At 42.0% G+C, this 16,409-nt stretch overlaps 1 protein-coding gene across 4 annotated transcripts in view; it reads left to right on the top strand.

The window, feature by feature from the left end:
- LOC137791884 (voltage-dependent calcium channel subunit alpha-2/delta-1-like) overlaps window positions 1-16,409 on the top strand; it is a 73,753-nt gene that overhangs the window by 43,315 nt on the left and 14,029 nt on the right. For 2 of the 4 annotated variants that reach the window (XM_068587092.1, XM_068587096.1), the window contains exons 10-26: window positions 1,390-1,489; window positions 5,458-5,616; window positions 6,127-6,231; window positions 6,314-6,392; window positions 6,482-6,531; window positions 6,713-6,802; window positions 7,374-7,436; window positions 8,173-8,256; window positions 8,381-8,455; window positions 9,007-9,078; window positions 9,203-9,274; window positions 9,372-9,433; window positions 9,958-10,034; window positions 13,853-13,913; window positions 14,073-14,179; window positions 15,770-15,854; window positions 16,102-16,164. In XM_068587092.1, the coding sequence (XP_068443193.1) occupies window positions 1,390-1,489; window positions 5,458-5,616; window positions 6,127-6,231; window positions 6,314-6,392; window positions 6,482-6,531; window positions 6,713-6,802; window positions 7,374-7,436; window positions 8,173-8,256; window positions 8,381-8,455; window positions 9,007-9,078; window positions 9,203-9,274; window positions 9,372-9,433; window positions 9,958-10,034; window positions 13,853-13,913; window positions 14,073-14,179; window positions 15,770-15,854; window positions 16,102-16,164 (1,404 nt within the window). The other 2 variants (XM_068587093.1, XM_068587094.1) reach the window with 2 other exon arrangements.

Raw genomic sequence — 16,409 nt, 5'->3', positions numbered from 1 at the left:
GAGTGACAGCCTCACGAGTCATTACAGTCGGATTGTATTTGATTTTGCTGGCCAGAGGGCCCCGATGCTAACCTTCTGACTGTGCCGTGCTCCCGGCTGCTTCCACATGTGACACTGACAAACAAAAAGCAGTCAGGGTATCTGGCGACTTCAAGATCTACAGTTGTTTCTTGCTGTGACGAGTGATTTATGCCTCAACAGTTTAGGTTTTGAATAGCTAAGATGTTCAGAGAGGTCTCTGGGGCATTATTCGTCACGACAGCAGAAGAAGCCATATTCCGTATTTATCAAGGTCACACAGTTGAAACCCATTTAGAATATGTAGCACTGCAAAACTACCAATGATTCACATACATATTGTTCAACAGCTTGATAGTTATTATTATTATAGTATATAGTGTGCATCAACTTGTTTTGTTGTGTAGAAAAGGGGATGGTACTGTGTGGGAGACGAGCTTTAAGGATAAGTATAATTATGGTTGAAGCAATCCTCTGAAAAGAGCTGTTGCACTTGTTGATATGTCCTTTCATTCCTCTCAACATGGCTTCTGTAGTTTATCTGAAGTCAATTCAACAAATAAATTATACTCACTAACTATATAGTATACTATATAAGTATATGTATTAATCCTAATTAATGTCTTTCGCATAGCATGATTGCTGATGATTCTCCATAAGATGACACAATGCAATATGAGGCATGAAAAAACTACATGTGTCCATTTGCAGCGCTTAACACAGCTCTGGTAATGGCCCACAGAGGATTGATGAGGCTTATTAGACATTAAAAGCTGTCTTATGCTTAGGTGAACGAATCATTAGAGGAACTCCACTCCTCTTTTTACCTGCAGGAACCAATCAAGCGCTGTATCTGAAGTTCCATCTTGTTTTAGCAAAGACTTCCACGGGAACACAGATATTTTATCATGAATGTTTAACGCTAACATTCACAGTTTGTGTGTGAGATATTAGCCGGAAAAATGGTGATGGCACTAAACTCACGTCATAGATGAAGATTACTAATTATAACAAATGTGATAGATAATAGTATATCTCGCCTGCAGAAGAAACTAGTGTGAAGGCAGAAGGCTTTGCAGATGGCAACGTCAGTTGTTGAGTCTGTTCAAATTTATTGAGACATAGTAAGATATCTCGGCAACTCGCCACTCTGCGACATAATTTGTTATGCATAATCATGTTTTAGAGACCCACTGACGCCTCCTTCAGCGCCCTGGTTTTGTTCCACATCAGTACAATTTCCTATTTGAATGTGGCGGTATAAGAAAACAAAGGAGCACAGACACAGATATTTTTATACATGCAGTACATGCACACATATGTGATATTGATTTATTTTTGTCAAACAAAACATCTGTGTCCAAACTGCAGGAGCGGCAGCGTTTCGGGTCTCACCCTCAAACTCATCCGAACGTCGGTCAACCAGATGCTGGAGACCCTCTCTGACGACGACTACGTGAACGTGATCTATGTGAGTATTCCCGCAGCTAATACTTTAAATTCACCTCCACAGGAAATAAATGTGGCGTCTGCGAATATTTACTGAAATAAATACTAAACGTTCTATCTCTTCATGTAACAACACCCTGTCTATAAAGTTCTTGTGATTCTGTACGTGTTTTGAACTTCCAGGTGCACACATTGCTGGATGTTAATGTGTACATGTTTGTGGCTTGGCTGTTTGGTGTGAGTCATTGCCTTAAACATGGCTGTGACCTTTTGAGTGGCTTAATGTACCGCAGATGGATGGATCTTTGTTATGGTTGCAGATGTGCATGGATGCATGCATCCTCGTGTGCTCATTTGTCTGACTCAAAGAATGTGTGTGAGCATACAGTTATACATGCTCACACACTGTATGTGTGCGTATGTGTGTGTATGTGAGCGACATGTCTCAAGAGCATCAGAGCTGAATCCAAGTATGTTTGCCCGATAGAGCGAACACATGCCACAGCTTGAGCAAACCCTGAAATGCCGCACGATAAGTTTGAGAAACGAGTGCGTGCTGTATTTATGAACCACACGTTGAATCGGTGGCATGTAAGGAAGAAGGTTCCAGCCTATTTGACATTCTGGAGAAAGCTCAGGCACAAAAGATTTACTGACAACGGGTCGGAAGAAATATTCATCCGTCATCATTGTTAAGCTCCATTGCTGCATAAGTCAGATTCATGCTTCCTTGCACTATTAGTTCTGTGAAGAAAAAGAACACACTTTAAGTGTTTCCAGAGGTGATTTGTCAGCGGCCTCGAAGATGTAATACAGGCAGTCACACTGGAAATGATCTGCAGGACTAAAATACTCTAACTTGATTTTGAGCCCATTAGAAGCACTGCTAAAAAAGCTACCCCTTTTATATTGATGCCAGGAAATCAAGAAACTGGTGTCCTTCACCTCGTGAGTGAGATTGTGTAAGTTAGCTAATGCTGTTAGCGGTTAGCTGTTAGCTATTCACATACAGGACACTTTAACAGATATTTTCTGGTGGAAGAAAAGAGTAAAAAGAATCAAACATTACATTGAAACATTACATTGGAGGGTCGCAGGCAAACGGAAGACAATGGGCCTGTGTCTTGAGACCTTGAGCTTGCTCAGCTAGCAGAGATAACAACGGATTGAAATGTGCATGAGAGAGGCCTTTAAGTGTCTTCTGATACAGATAGGAGTTGAATTATGTTGTGGGAAAAATACTTACGGGGCAGAAGCCATATCTGGTTTAGAAATAGTTCATTCTACTGGTGTTCCTCTAAAAAGGGGATGTTACTTCCGATATGTCGGTGACTTTTTCATATGTTGAAGAAATCTTGCTGCCTCGGTAACTGTTCCATGTTCCCTCCTTTCTTGCAAGAAATAAACGGACAAAGACAACTTTATTTCTTGAGACTTTATTCCCCGAGTGATAGAGAATATCTGCCACCACACTTCAGCTAGCAGCTGGCTAGCTAGCTTAGCTTCGACGCATTACCCCGCTTTCACACCGCTTTAAGCCAATGTCCAATGTCTTCTTTTTTATCTGGTTAACTCTGTTACAGAATGTAACATAACAAGTCAATATTTACATATGTTTTAATGAAGTGAGGCATGAATCACCAGTGTGTTTCTTTCTTATGAGAATGCATTAGTTTACCTCCAGCGTACGTCTGTCTGGAATATTCAACCCTCCCCTGTAATAATGCCCATTTTGCTCTTTTTTTTATTATAAAGATGCACATTTAAAAATGCCTTGCTCCAGTCCTTTGCAGTCCTGTACTTTGATGTGCCTGCCCTCTATCTGAAATCTTCTTTTTAATCCTTATATGTCTCCTCTTTGTCCTTCTAATCGGAGGGAGAAATTAATGATTTTTATAGTTTGCGTTCCAAATGAAATATTAATTACATTTTCTTTCACTTCCCCTAATAAAGCAATGGTTTATGTTTTTGTTTGGAAATTTTCCAATCAGCTAAGTGAAAGGGCTTTTGACGTTAATGAAATAAGGCAGCAGTGACATAAGTATATTAAAGGCATCCAGCTCAGTTTGTAGCCCTAAATAAGCATTTTAAAGCTTATATCTGTCACAACCTTTCATAACAGAACAGTGTAGTAAATGAATGTATGTATTTCTGTATGAATGCCTCACTAAAGCAAAACATTGCTCTGTGACCTTAGTGAATATATACAGAACAAATCATATCTCAGCTTGGTGATTCTTTATGCTTCCTTTCATAGTCTGTGACAACCCCGAGGTGCCTCACTCACACATACGCACAACTTTTCAATCAGAGACAGTGAATATGTTTCTGTCACACAATAAAACCTAATTACCTGAACTATAATGCACTTTAAAACCTGTGATCTTTTCTTTTATGGGTTGTGTCATTTCTTCGTTGGACAATGTCGTTCATATTTTAAGATAATTGTTTGAGTTTAGTTAGTTGAGTTCACAAGCAGTTGTGGATTTTTTTTTTACCTCTTATCTAAATACTGTAAATTGAAAGACTGAGACTGTGTTTGTGTGTGTTCACTTTATAACTTTATAAGAAGACAAGCATACCTCCTCCAGTATGCTGTTGTACTGAGCTTTTATTACGCCGTCTGAGATATTTAAAGATATATTCTATAACTCTGAAGTCCTAATGCACACTGCTTTATATTGTTTAGTGTGTAGGCGTGAATCTTTTTCAAGGACAAATGTCTTGGCAGTGAACTTCTGCCAACATGAATAGCAACATTGAACAGATAGAAACAGTCATTATGAGCTGCAGCATCCTTTGGTGTTCTGAAAGAAACTTAACCCCATGTGAATAAAAGAAAAGCGGCAAAGGCATGATGCATTAACTACGTGAACGTCTGTCCTTTGCTTGTAAATCCTGGCTTTGTTCTATTAGTTTTGAATGTTTCAATGAGCTACTGAGAATAACTTTGCTGTAACCCTTGCATATTGTGGCTACTTTGCCTCTGTTATACTTTAACTGTTGCTTTGGCAACTCACATCTCAAAACCTGACTTTGTAGCTACCCTTGTCATTGTACTCAATGATCACAATGTTTAAGTCTCTTTAAAGTGCCATCTGCACTACGTATTTGATATTCTATGTAAGATTTGGACGTGTACTTTCATATACACTTTTTTATGTACGCTTTTTTGTGTAGTAGAATTCCACCTAGACTCCTCGATGATAAAGAAGACTTAAGCAAAAGATGTGTGCGTGTGTGTGTGCGCGTGTGCACTTGTTTGAGAGAGTGTGTCAGTGCATTTGTTTTCCACATGATCATGATTGCAAAGCTGCAGTCTTGGTTAAAACAGATGTTGGGTATTAATGAGCCATGGCCCAGTCCTCCATAGGTGCTGTGTGTGTGTGTGTGTGTGTGTGTGTGTGTGTGTGTGTGTGTGTGTGTGTGTATAGGTTTATATGTGTGCGTGTGTGCATGAATTGACAGGGTTCCATCTGTGCCTCTACAGTAACTATTCACCAATATTAATCTGCTTTACATGTAGCGCTGTGTAATGTCAGAGTAATGTCTGTCTCTACGGCATAATCCCTCCATAATCAAGCTCTTTGTTTTTTTTTTTTTTTACCTCCTTATGCCACTGTTTTCACATCCCTACCTGCTCTCCTGCCAATCCTTCCTTCTGCTCCTATAGTTCCCTCCGGTCTGTGCAGATTTTTGATTAAGACTAATTTAATTTCACACATGACAAATTTTTGCAACAGTAAAAGCCAAGAAGCCTATAAAGTTATAACATTTGCCAATAATTATTTTCATTTTAGTTGATGTAAAATGGAATCGTTTTAATTCATGTCCTAAAATAGCGTAACATCTTTAGCCAAGCCAATATGTTTAGCTGACACCGCACGACTCCGTGACGAAGAGAAAACAGGCCGCATATTTAACAGAAAATATGTGCAAGTGCCTCCTTCCCTCCACTTCCCATCATCCCTCCTTCCCTGTTCCCTCCAGTTCAATGACAAGGCCACGTACGCGTCGTGCTTTGAGAACCTGGTGCAGGCCAACGTCCGCAACAAGAGGATGCTGAAAGATGCCGTGCAGAGCATCACAGCCAAGGGTATCACCAACTACAGAGGCGGCTTCGAGCTGGCCTTTGAGCAGCTCGCGCAGGTACCGTGTCAGCGTGGGCGTGCGTGGTGGAGTATCTGTGTGGTATCTGAATAACATAACGTAGGAGGACATGTGTATTTGTAGATAATGGTAGGGATGTTACTGTTGAGGATGTTGCTGGCAATCTTGTGTTGTTGGATTGTTTTATCCGGCAACGGCCCTGGGAATGTGCAGACCGAGCTTGACGAACTGTGTGATATGAGTTATGCCCTTTTATGTTCATCATTTAAAATTATGAAACGAATGCTGGAAGATAGGAATCCCAATGTCCCGATGTAAGAGTGAGCATATGGCGTACTCTTGTGTTTTTTTCGGGCATTGCAGGTTTTTGTATCCAAACGAGAGCTCACGTTTCCTTTGCTATTGTCTGACTATGCATAACTAGGCATTACAAGAGAATCATTTTTGCAACCACTTCTTTAATCTGTTCCTAACAACAATAGGAATGTGTTGTTTTGTTATTTTCCTCTGTTAAATTGTGGTTAAAACACAAACTTTGTTATTCCCAAGACGAATGTGTCAAGGGCCAACTGTAACAAGATCATCATGCTCTTCACTGACGGAGGAGAAGAGCGTGCAGAGGAGATCTTTCAAAAATACAACCCCAAGCAAGCGGTAAGGCTGTAAGCCCAAGATGATCAACACGTTCTTGCACCATATTCAATATTTTTTACTCTTTTTTTTCCCCCACTCACAGGTGCGCATCTTTACATTTTCAGTAGGTCAACACAACTACGACAAAGGACCAATACAGTGGATGGCCTGCGCTAATAAAGGTACGAGGCTTCATTAGAACAAATGGGGTAAGGCCATCTAAATGAAGTGTCACAATAAATACTATAATGTGCTTATATCTTTGTTTCAGGGTACTACTATGAGATCCCATCCATAGGTGCCATCAGGATCAACACTCAGGTCAACTCAAGTTACCACACTACCAATATGACTCTTATTTATGCACGAGCGGTCGCTACTTACTTGTCTGTGGCTCTCGGCACACTTTAGCAGTTGTGTATTGTGCCCTCTTGTGGTGGAATGACCAATGTGCATGTGAAAAATTAAAACACTGAAGCCCGTCTTTCCTCCTTCTTTGCAGGAGTACCTGGATGTGTTGGGCCGGCCGATGGTGAAGAACGACAGAAAGGCCAAGCAGGTGCAGTGGACCAACGTCTACCTGGATGTTCTGGTATGTTTGTGTGATCACGGACACACATTTCATGTAAACACTGAACGCCCTTGGTGGGAAAATAAAATGTCCATTTGTACTTGCATGTAGAGCTCTGCAAGAATGGGAAAAACAACAGTTTTCTGTCAGATGACGAATACCAGATGAGTGGTAAACATTTCCCGTTAGTCATCTCGGTAAACTCAACTTCAACTCTGCTCCAGCAGCGTTTGAGAGAGGACACGCCGCGTCCACAAGCTTCTCGCAGTGCTTTTAAACTTCTGTCAAGATGAACTTTTAGGCGACAGTGCAGATAAGAAACCAGCCGGGTGAACCCAGCCAAATAGTTTGGGGTGTTGTCATTCGTTTTGCTGATAAGAAGCTGTCAACGTGTGTGTGACTGTATTGACCTGCTCGCCATCAGAAATGCCTCTGCCTATTTTCAAGCTGCGGCTGGTTAATGTTTGTTTTTTTTATTATTTAGAGGAATCATTTAACAAATCGATAAAAACACCATGAGGCATAATGTGAACTGGTGTCATTGATTGACCTACATTGCTAATAGCTATCCGGTATGCTGTATGTCTTCCAGGAGCTCGGCCTGGTCATCACTGGCACACTGCCCGTCTTCAACAAGACCAATACAGGCCCGAAGGTAAAGAAAAGACATTTGGATTCTCAATCTATGGAGATTCAAATCAGCTCATTCATTTTATAGACACATCTATTGTAAGTTCTACTTTTTTATACATTCAACATTACATTCGCTCACCTGATTGAATCCAACATGTACTGTACATGTGACACTTTGACCCCTTGGGAGTGTTAAAGTCTACTGTTTTGTGACATGCTATAATGTTTACCAGACAAAATTTTAAAAAAAGCGAACACACAACATGAACACTATTTAATCATCGTCTCATCCTCCACTTTCATCCTCCACTTTCTTGTGGCTCTTCCTTATATCCTTTGTTGACGCTGAGGTCCCTCGCAGCTCTCCCGCGTGCCTCCACAGGAAGACGCTCTCGCATGCCATGAAGACGAAAATCAAAAAAGAGATCAAACCTGCAGATCAGAGAGACAAATGATCCGGTAGCTAAGTGCTTCAAGATGAGGTTGCATGTCTACCTCCAAGGACTCGGGGGTTCACCTCCGCTACGGCTGAAGACGAAGGCTGGAAATGCCTTGTCAGTGACTCATGGCGGCATGTAAAGCTTTTGGGACTGAGGCTGTCCAGATTTCGATTGCACCCCATTTCCGTGAACTCACTCAGAGTGCACAGAGGGACTTGACTCATCCAGAAAGAACAACAGGACTCTGAAGTGGGTCTCACAGTGACTCTTTCTACCCCTGACTTCCTCTTCTTTGTTTTCTCTACGCTTCTCCCTCAGAAATCTCAAAACCAGCTCATCTTGGGGGTTATGGCTATTGATGTCTCCCTGGAAGATATCAAGAGACTGACGCCTCGGTTTACTGTAAAAGCACACGCTACATCAATAAACACATGCAGAACACCAGCCTATTGACACAGGAGATTATATATTTGGCACCTGGGTTCCTCCGCCATTCCTTTCTCTGTATATTTCCTATTCCCCGCAGTTCGGACCAAATGGCTACTACTTTGCCATCGACCCCAATGGATATGTGCTGCTCCATCCTAATCTCCTGCCAATGGTGAGACAAATCACTCAACTCTATTCAAAGCAACCAGATGTTTTCTTTTCCTACAGACAGTCCCGTCTGTCTTGCTAAAACACATTAGTTGCACATTAATATTGGTCAAACTGGCAAGTTTAATGTGACATTTGTGATAGTCAATGGGCTTCTCAGACTGAGAACACATAAAGATTATTATCTTTTGCAACCCATGAGGAATTCCTATTAGGACATTTTGCAGAATGTACCTTTACATATTATTCTAGCGTTATAATGACGCAGCACGGCAGCTCTCTGCTGCAGAGACAGCGCAAGATGTTTCTCATTGACCTTTGAGACTTGCACGTTGCTTGTAAATCCCATAAGCACACATTGGTCCCAGATGTTTACAACTTTCAAAAGTCAGTGTCAATATTTAAATTTCTCCATGATTGGTTTCATAAATGTAATTATCAAAATCTGTTTTGCAGACAAAATATTAATGACGGACGTTTACTGTTTAATTTTTCTCTTGTATAGTCATAGCCCACTAATTATGAATTATAATAATTGCTTGCTGTTCCGTGTAGACTGCCAAGTTTCATGAACCTGTAACGCTGGACTTCTTGGATGCAGAGCTGGAGAATTCGCTCAAAGTGGAGGTTTGGAAAATACATCACTTAAAAATCGTATAATTCCATTAGCTCATATCCGAAAGAATAAAACAATAATTTGTAAACATTTCTTTTTTTAAAATTGATTAATTGATTTATGTTTGGTCAACAGATGAGAACAAAGATGATCAAAGGTGAAACAGGGAATTACACAATGTCTACATTGGTGAAATCCAAAGATGAGGTAATTTTATTTTGAAAGGACATTGGAGTCCATGAACACTCATACACACTTTGCTGTAATGCTGTAATGTGTACTGACCAAACTGTTGCCCTCAAAGCGCTACATCGACGTAGGTCAGAGGACGTACACCTTTGGTCCAGTGAAGGGGACAGATTACAGGTAAATATCATCCGTTGAGTAAGTGATGAATTGCATGTGTTAAGTACTTCTTACCAAACTACACACTACACATAGAGGAACTCCAGACGCTTTTTGCACTGACACAGTTTGCAAAATGTTAAGCTGGAGCAAGACCGTGGTCTTAAGTTCAGGACAAAGTCCAGGCCCACCTCAGAGCGATCTAGCGAAGACACGAGGGGCGGAAATTCAGCCTCCCGCTAAAACACGCTGAGCAGAACCTACTGAAAGATACGCGATGATGATTTTAGTCCCAAGACAAAGAGGGGATCGTGCAACGTTGTTATCGTATGTGGATTGGTTGGGTTGAGCAAGACTACGCTCAGGAAGCGGTTGCCTCAGACAATGAAACGCTTACAAAAATATTTGCAAAAACTTTAGTAGAATCAGTTAAACATCATTTTCTTTAAAAGAAAATCACAAGGTGATATGATATATGTCTAAAAGTAATAATACAAATACACATTTTATGATATTTGTGTTTGTGTGTGTGTGTGTTCTCCCAGCCTGGCCCTGGTCCTCCCTGACTACAGTATGCATTACATCCGGGCCAAAATCGCCGACACCATCACCCAGGCAAAATGTAAGTGCCATCTAAATCAATTCAGTCGCTTGTTCCATTCTTAGTTTTTCCCACTCTGTAGCGTTCACCTTCCTCTCACACAGACAAGTAGACAAATGTTGCTGGTTAAAAAAGGATTGCTCACGTCCTCCAGTGACATTATTGCTCTCCATGCAAGGCTGAGAGGCACTCGTGCCTCAGCTTATGGTGCCTATCCATCACATAAAGTGACCCGCGCATACATACAAACGCACATACATGGACGCTGCCGCCTGCACGCCCTCGCCCCTCGCCTCTCGCGCCGCGATGGCAACGCACGCCCTCGGTTGCGGTGCCGCTTTAAAGTTCTTTGTTGCCAGACAGCGGGACGAGTGGCTCCAGTATCCGCTTTCACACATCATCAATTCATTTAGTAACTCTGTGTGTGTGTGTGTGTGTGTGTGTGTGTGTGTGTGTGTGTGTGTGTGTGTGTGTGTGTGTGTGTGTGTGTGTGTGTGTGTGTTTCAATTTGAATGTGTTCATGATCAAGCTTATTGGACAACGGAGGTTTCATATGTGTGGTGTTGTCATCTCGTGCCTCTTGAGCACTGTCTGTTCCCACTAGTAAAAGATGTCATTGACTCATAGTGTTGCACAAAGGACAGTTTTATAGTGTGTACATGAGTGTGTGCGTGTGTGTGTGCGTGTTCAGATGGAGCCGTCCTGTTTCAGAGTCCGTCCTCTCTGTCCGTATGTTTTCTGGTCCACGTCATACGTTAGAAATCTAATTTCCCACCTTCAGCAATTGGCTACTCTTAATTCCAGTGAGCTGGGACGTTTAACTGGCAGAGAGACTTGAAGCTCGCATGACATTGGTAATCCATCACAGTGAACATTTCATCGCCTCAAATTGTTGTTACACCAGTTTAATTAAGTGCGGTTGTGAGCGGGGTTTCTATTTGTTGATGCTTTACGCATGTTCAAATGTCGGAGATGTTGTCGTTGGCTTGGCAGCCGATAGAGACAACATGAAAAATGAGACCACAGGAACACAAACATTGATTACAAAATATTAGATGAATTTAGTCGGGGTTTTTTTTACTGGGAACTGGTTGTTGGTTTGCAGCTGACTCTGACGTCTTGATCCTATCCAAAAACCCACTTACAGAGAAAGTGAAACTGTGGCAATACAATGGTAAGAAAATGTGAGAATCTGCAAGTTGATTTCCACACAAATAGCAGACAATGGCTATTGTTTGGGAAAAGAGTGTAAAATAGTTGTAATTAATGCAACAAAAAAAAAGTATGGAAGCCCAGTGATGAGGCCCTGTTATATTATATTATGAATCAAGACACATTTTGTGACTAATGTGACAACGTGCACAGGTTTTTTTTCTCTCTCACACACACACACACACTCACACACACCTGCGCACACACACGGTACATCTTAACCTTCCTAAACTCAGTGTTTTGTACATTTGTATCCAATATTCTTATTCAAAAGCCACTTGAATAAAATATTGTGGGTGACCCTGTTGGCTCATTTCCTTTCCTGCTCTCTTTTCCAATTCCCTTTCCTCTCCTCATCTTCTTATCCTCCTCCCTCCTCCTGTTCTCCTGCCCTCCTCAACGCTTGACCACTCCTGGTGTGTTGGACCCCCCCACCCCGTCCCCTCTCCTGCAGCGTTTTTGGGCAAGTATTCTCCTCCTGTGCTTCACCTCCTTAACCCCTGTCGTCTTTCTCTCACACCACCAGCAGACTTTTGGATGCAGCATCGCGTCCAATTGCTTCCTCGTATGTGGTGTTTGCAGACTCACGGACACAGAAGCGCTTTGTTTTTCTGTGTTTCTTCATTCGGCGGCTTCTGATTAATAATGACAATGCTGTGCTGCACTGAATCAAGCGGGGCATCTGCTCTCAGAAGCGGCGCTTCACACGCTATGCGCGCCCACACAGCGTGTCGCAGATGTCTGTCTGCGCGACGCACGTATTTGACCCCCCACCTGTTCCAATGGCCCTCAGATGTGGGTTTTTAGCACTAAACTGTAGCAGGAAGAACAGAGGACAGGGTGTTTGCATTATTAAAAGGTGAAGCCATAAAGGAGAAAGCTGTGAGTCTGCACCCAAAAACATGAGTCGCTGTGTTTTCTTTAGTTTTCTCTCCTTGACTCACTCTGAGTTTTACTAGCTTGTTAAATAAGTCCTAATGAAAGGCAGGATCCTTCTTAACACACTCGGCGTCATCTCTTCTGTTCGTCCTTCTGTGTGCTTTGTCATCAGTCCTGTCTTGTTTGTGGTCCTTGAATCCAGACTCTCCACAGAACACGTTCTCTGGGGCTTAACTGAAACTGAAGCCTAATTTCTGTCTGCTTTATTCTGTTTCCAAAGGGCGGACAAAAACTGAAAACGTATCATGTCCTTATCCCCACACGGATTTGTGAAGTCGACGCAGGTCGTTGACTTCGATGTTTCTGTGCGTGAGGTTGATTCATGCTGAAATCCATCCACTTTTAGATGGATTGAGGCTGCACGTCTTGGATATTGCACCGATTCAGTTATTCACAAAAATGTTCCCAAAAGTGACAGGAGTGTCATCGTCAGTGTGAAAAGGCCCGAGAGAGGGGACAAAATATAAGCAGTCGTCACTCCCCAAATCTCCCTGCTATCCATCATTACTAAATACTTTGTTGGATTAGTAAGTGGTGACGGAATATCAAAGAAAAAAACACATGGCTGCAATTATTTCCCAATCATGACCACCAAAGAGGACAAGGAGTAGCCCATGTCGTCATGAGAAATGTTGCCGTACAGTATAATCAACTGTCGACACGACATGCTTCGGAGAACGTCAAAGGAACGTTAAGGTTATGAGCTGTGGTTGATTTTTCTCCTCTGTGCAGTAATGTAATGCAAATACATCACTCAAGTGCAGTAACTCCTCAGATTTACTGTATCGCTGCACCAAAAGCATGCTAATACTAATGCTAAAAACACATCTAAATCATGACTTTCAAAATGTCTGACCACATTTTTAAGTCCACTCTTTGTGTTCTCCATCAGCACTGTCTCCATTTACATCCAAAGGCCTAAAACCGGTTTCTTTTTTTAGTGCAATATTTCTATTCAGGACGCACTCTCTGAATAAAATATTGTGTCACCTTTGACCCCTGTGGTTTTACCCTGTCTTTTTTTTTTCCTCCCCCGTTCTTTTCCCTCTCGTCTTTACCTCCCTGGGGGATGATTCTCTCGTTCGCTCACTTTCTCTCTGCTGGGATTTTTTTCCACTCCAGGGAAAGATGGCAAGTATTCTTTCTTTTTTACTTTCATGTCTTTCCTCTTGTTTGTGAGCCTTGTTGGCCCAGCATGTAACCTCTTCTGGTCCTTCTGTACCTGATGTATGTGCAAGACTGTATTCTTTACAGTGTTTCATTTATGTACAGTGTAAAACTGTCCACAAATTTAGCTTCGGTGAGACATTTTTATGATTAAAGTGGTAAATATAGCGTTTAGTTTTTCCTCTTTTCTCTTTGTGAGTACCAAACCCTTACGTTACCATTCTACCTTGCATTTTGACTAAATATCTGAAGCATTAGAGTGAAATTCAAGGCATGTGGCCATGTTGAATATGTGGAGCTATGGTGCTAATGATTTACCGCTTTGAGATGGAATTTCATTTCACTTTTTGGTGCCCATGGGAGGTTTCTCTTCTTGATGCTCTGTTACATATTCAACAGGTGTTACATTCCACCGCGTGGAGCACTATCTCAGCCGCATACAATGCTTATTTCAGATGAATGTAAGCGTGATATTAAGCTGCATCAGCGCAAGATCAATAATACTTTATACCTCTCACCAGTTTCTGAAAGCCTGATGGCGGACAAGTTTGATGAATATGGCTATACATTTATCGCACCGAGGTAAGCCGGCACGTAGTTTCTTTCACTTTTCACTAACCGTATATCTTTTATTTCAACTTCTTACATGACGACCATAACTATAACATGGCACAGAGGTTGAAATGTCAACCTTGTGATTCTCTCATGAATTCAGTAAAAGAAGGCGTTTGTTTCCAACAGGGTTTACTGCAAGGACTTAAAGCCACCTGACAAGAACAAAAACAACACAGAGTTCCTCATCGAGTTCAACGATTACATTGACACAAAGACTCCAAACAACCCCATGTGTGAGTATCAGAAAATGAGGAAATGTTCTCTGAAAAACGGTGCCTTTAGCTTAGGCGTTTAACTTGAGAATAACAGCCTTTACACTGGATCTTGTTGCACTGTGCAGCACACTTCCCTCATTCTAACTACAGCCTCCGACAGTATTTACATCTCAAAGAGCTGCTAAGCGTCACAGTATATGCTGTAGTATGTATATGTGAATGAATCTTAGCCATCTGGCTTGATAGTAAGGTGTGCATTGAACATTTAATGGAAGAGCGCCAACGGAAACCTATTCCCAAAGGTCTCTCTTTCCAGTGAAATACAAGTCTGGCTTGATGGTTTGGTGTGCATGACCGGGCAAAGCTTTGTGATGTGGAACCCCTGTGTTCGTGTTACCCATTTGATGCTAACTCTAAAAGTCTGACCATCACACGCCTGAGTGCACATGTGTGAGGCACGTCGGCTTAGATGTGACACACACACGCTCGCACACACACAATATTCACCAGTAATATGCCTTCCACACCCCACCTATAGCCGCTCGACCTCATCCAATTACCGTGTGTTTGTGAGAAAGAGCAGGACACGTCAAGCCAGGAGCACGAGAGGAGCAATAAAACACAAATCAGGGGCCAGTGGACCTTCTCCTAAACATCTGACCAACGCATTAACATCCTTTCCATTTCTCGCAGACGCTCATTGATATGCATTGTTGCTCATTGAGTTAAACAGAAGGTCCCCAGATATTCATAAAAGATCTCCTTTAATTTTGGTTTGACGGGTTTCAGTTTGGGGGAACTCGCTCCAAACATCTCAACGTGATCAATCCAATAAAACTTTTCACCCAATTGAAATACTACTTTCACCATTATTAGCTGCTAGTTTAATGGAGTCCACGGGGAGTTCAGCGGGGGAGAGTTTTGGCCCATGTGGACTATTGGCGGGCTGAGTATCGTTACACGCTTTACTTGGTTAAGCCACTGCAGTGGCGAAGAAGTTGAAGTACATTAGGAATTCCTGGGCTGCCTTCAATAAAGGATCCCTAATGAAAACCACTGCACGAGCAGGGAAGGTGGAGTAGGGAGGGGGGGGGAATAAAGTGTTGCACCAGCTGTTTTCTCTGATGTGTGTGGTGTGTCATAAAGGTTTGAGGAGGGTGGGGGTACAGCGACGAGCCTCCATGTTAATGGACTGAAGTGGGTCGTCGCAGAGTTCAAAGTGGCTGGCAGCGCCAAAAAAATGGGCGAGCGGCTTTTATCGCTTGTTATTTTTATCATGTGGTCTTGTCGGACGTCTTGAAAAAATAATGTTATTGCACCTACACCAACCCATCGCCTACACCTCGGCAGCATTTGGCACATTCGCCGATACTTTTTGTGACTTTGAATGCGTAGTTCACTGCACGAGCTCATAAGATTGTGTCTATTTTGTGACTTTTTTTCACAGACCTACATTCTACAATGTTTAAATATTCCCAAATTCCTTGTTGGCTAATAATGCGATCTGACAGTTAATCATTTCCTTTCTAAACATTCAGCAGACTTGCAGATGTTATTCAAAGATACAGTAACTTAAAGTTCAGGCTCAAGTGCTGTTTTTCTGTTCAGGTAATGTAGAGCTGGTGAACCGTCTGCTCCTGGATGCTGGCATCACCTCGTCTCTGATCAAGCATTGGAAAGCAACCGACACACAGTAAGTGAAGAACTGACATGTTGCATGACATTACCATCGACGCTTTTTTCCCTGTTCCAGCGAAAACATAAGGAACCGTTGCATTGATTTCTTTTGTTACTTGGCATTTTGTAATGAATGTCCAAGTGGAAATTGAATACAGATGGTTCGAGTATTTTAGCATCGCCAGTAAATGTCATGCAAGCATAAAGCATATTCCAGGTTTTGTAAATGTATGTTTTATTGCTTTATCTTCTCTGCTTGTCAGGCATGGTGTCTTGGCCAGATTTGTTGCCACTGATGGAGGGATCACGCGGGTCTACCCCAAAAGGTACTTGTCAAGCTCACAAGGCGGAAGGGAGCAAGGGAGCAAGGGATTACCTGATAAAGAATGATGATGTGGTCTGCTGAGAAACCTGCAGCTTGTCCTTGAAGTGCTTTATATTCTTTAGATTTCGTTTTGAACATTCATTCCTCCATCCATTGTCATTTGTTTTGAGTCTGAGTCATGAGGGTAAAGCAGGCCAGTGGCCACCCAAAACTGACTGTAAATGAGGCTTGGATTGGAGATTGACT

Source organism: Clinocottus analis, unplaced genomic scaffold (assembly GCF_023055335.1).
Source record: "Clinocottus analis isolate CAN_PGR_092001 unplaced genomic scaffold, fCliAna1.0.p SCAF_20, whole genome shotgun sequence".
NCBI classification, from domain to species: domain Eukaryota; kingdom Metazoa; phylum Chordata; class Actinopteri; order Perciformes; family Cottidae; genus Clinocottus; species Clinocottus analis.
This window is presented reverse-complemented; position numbering and strand designations above follow the sequence as displayed.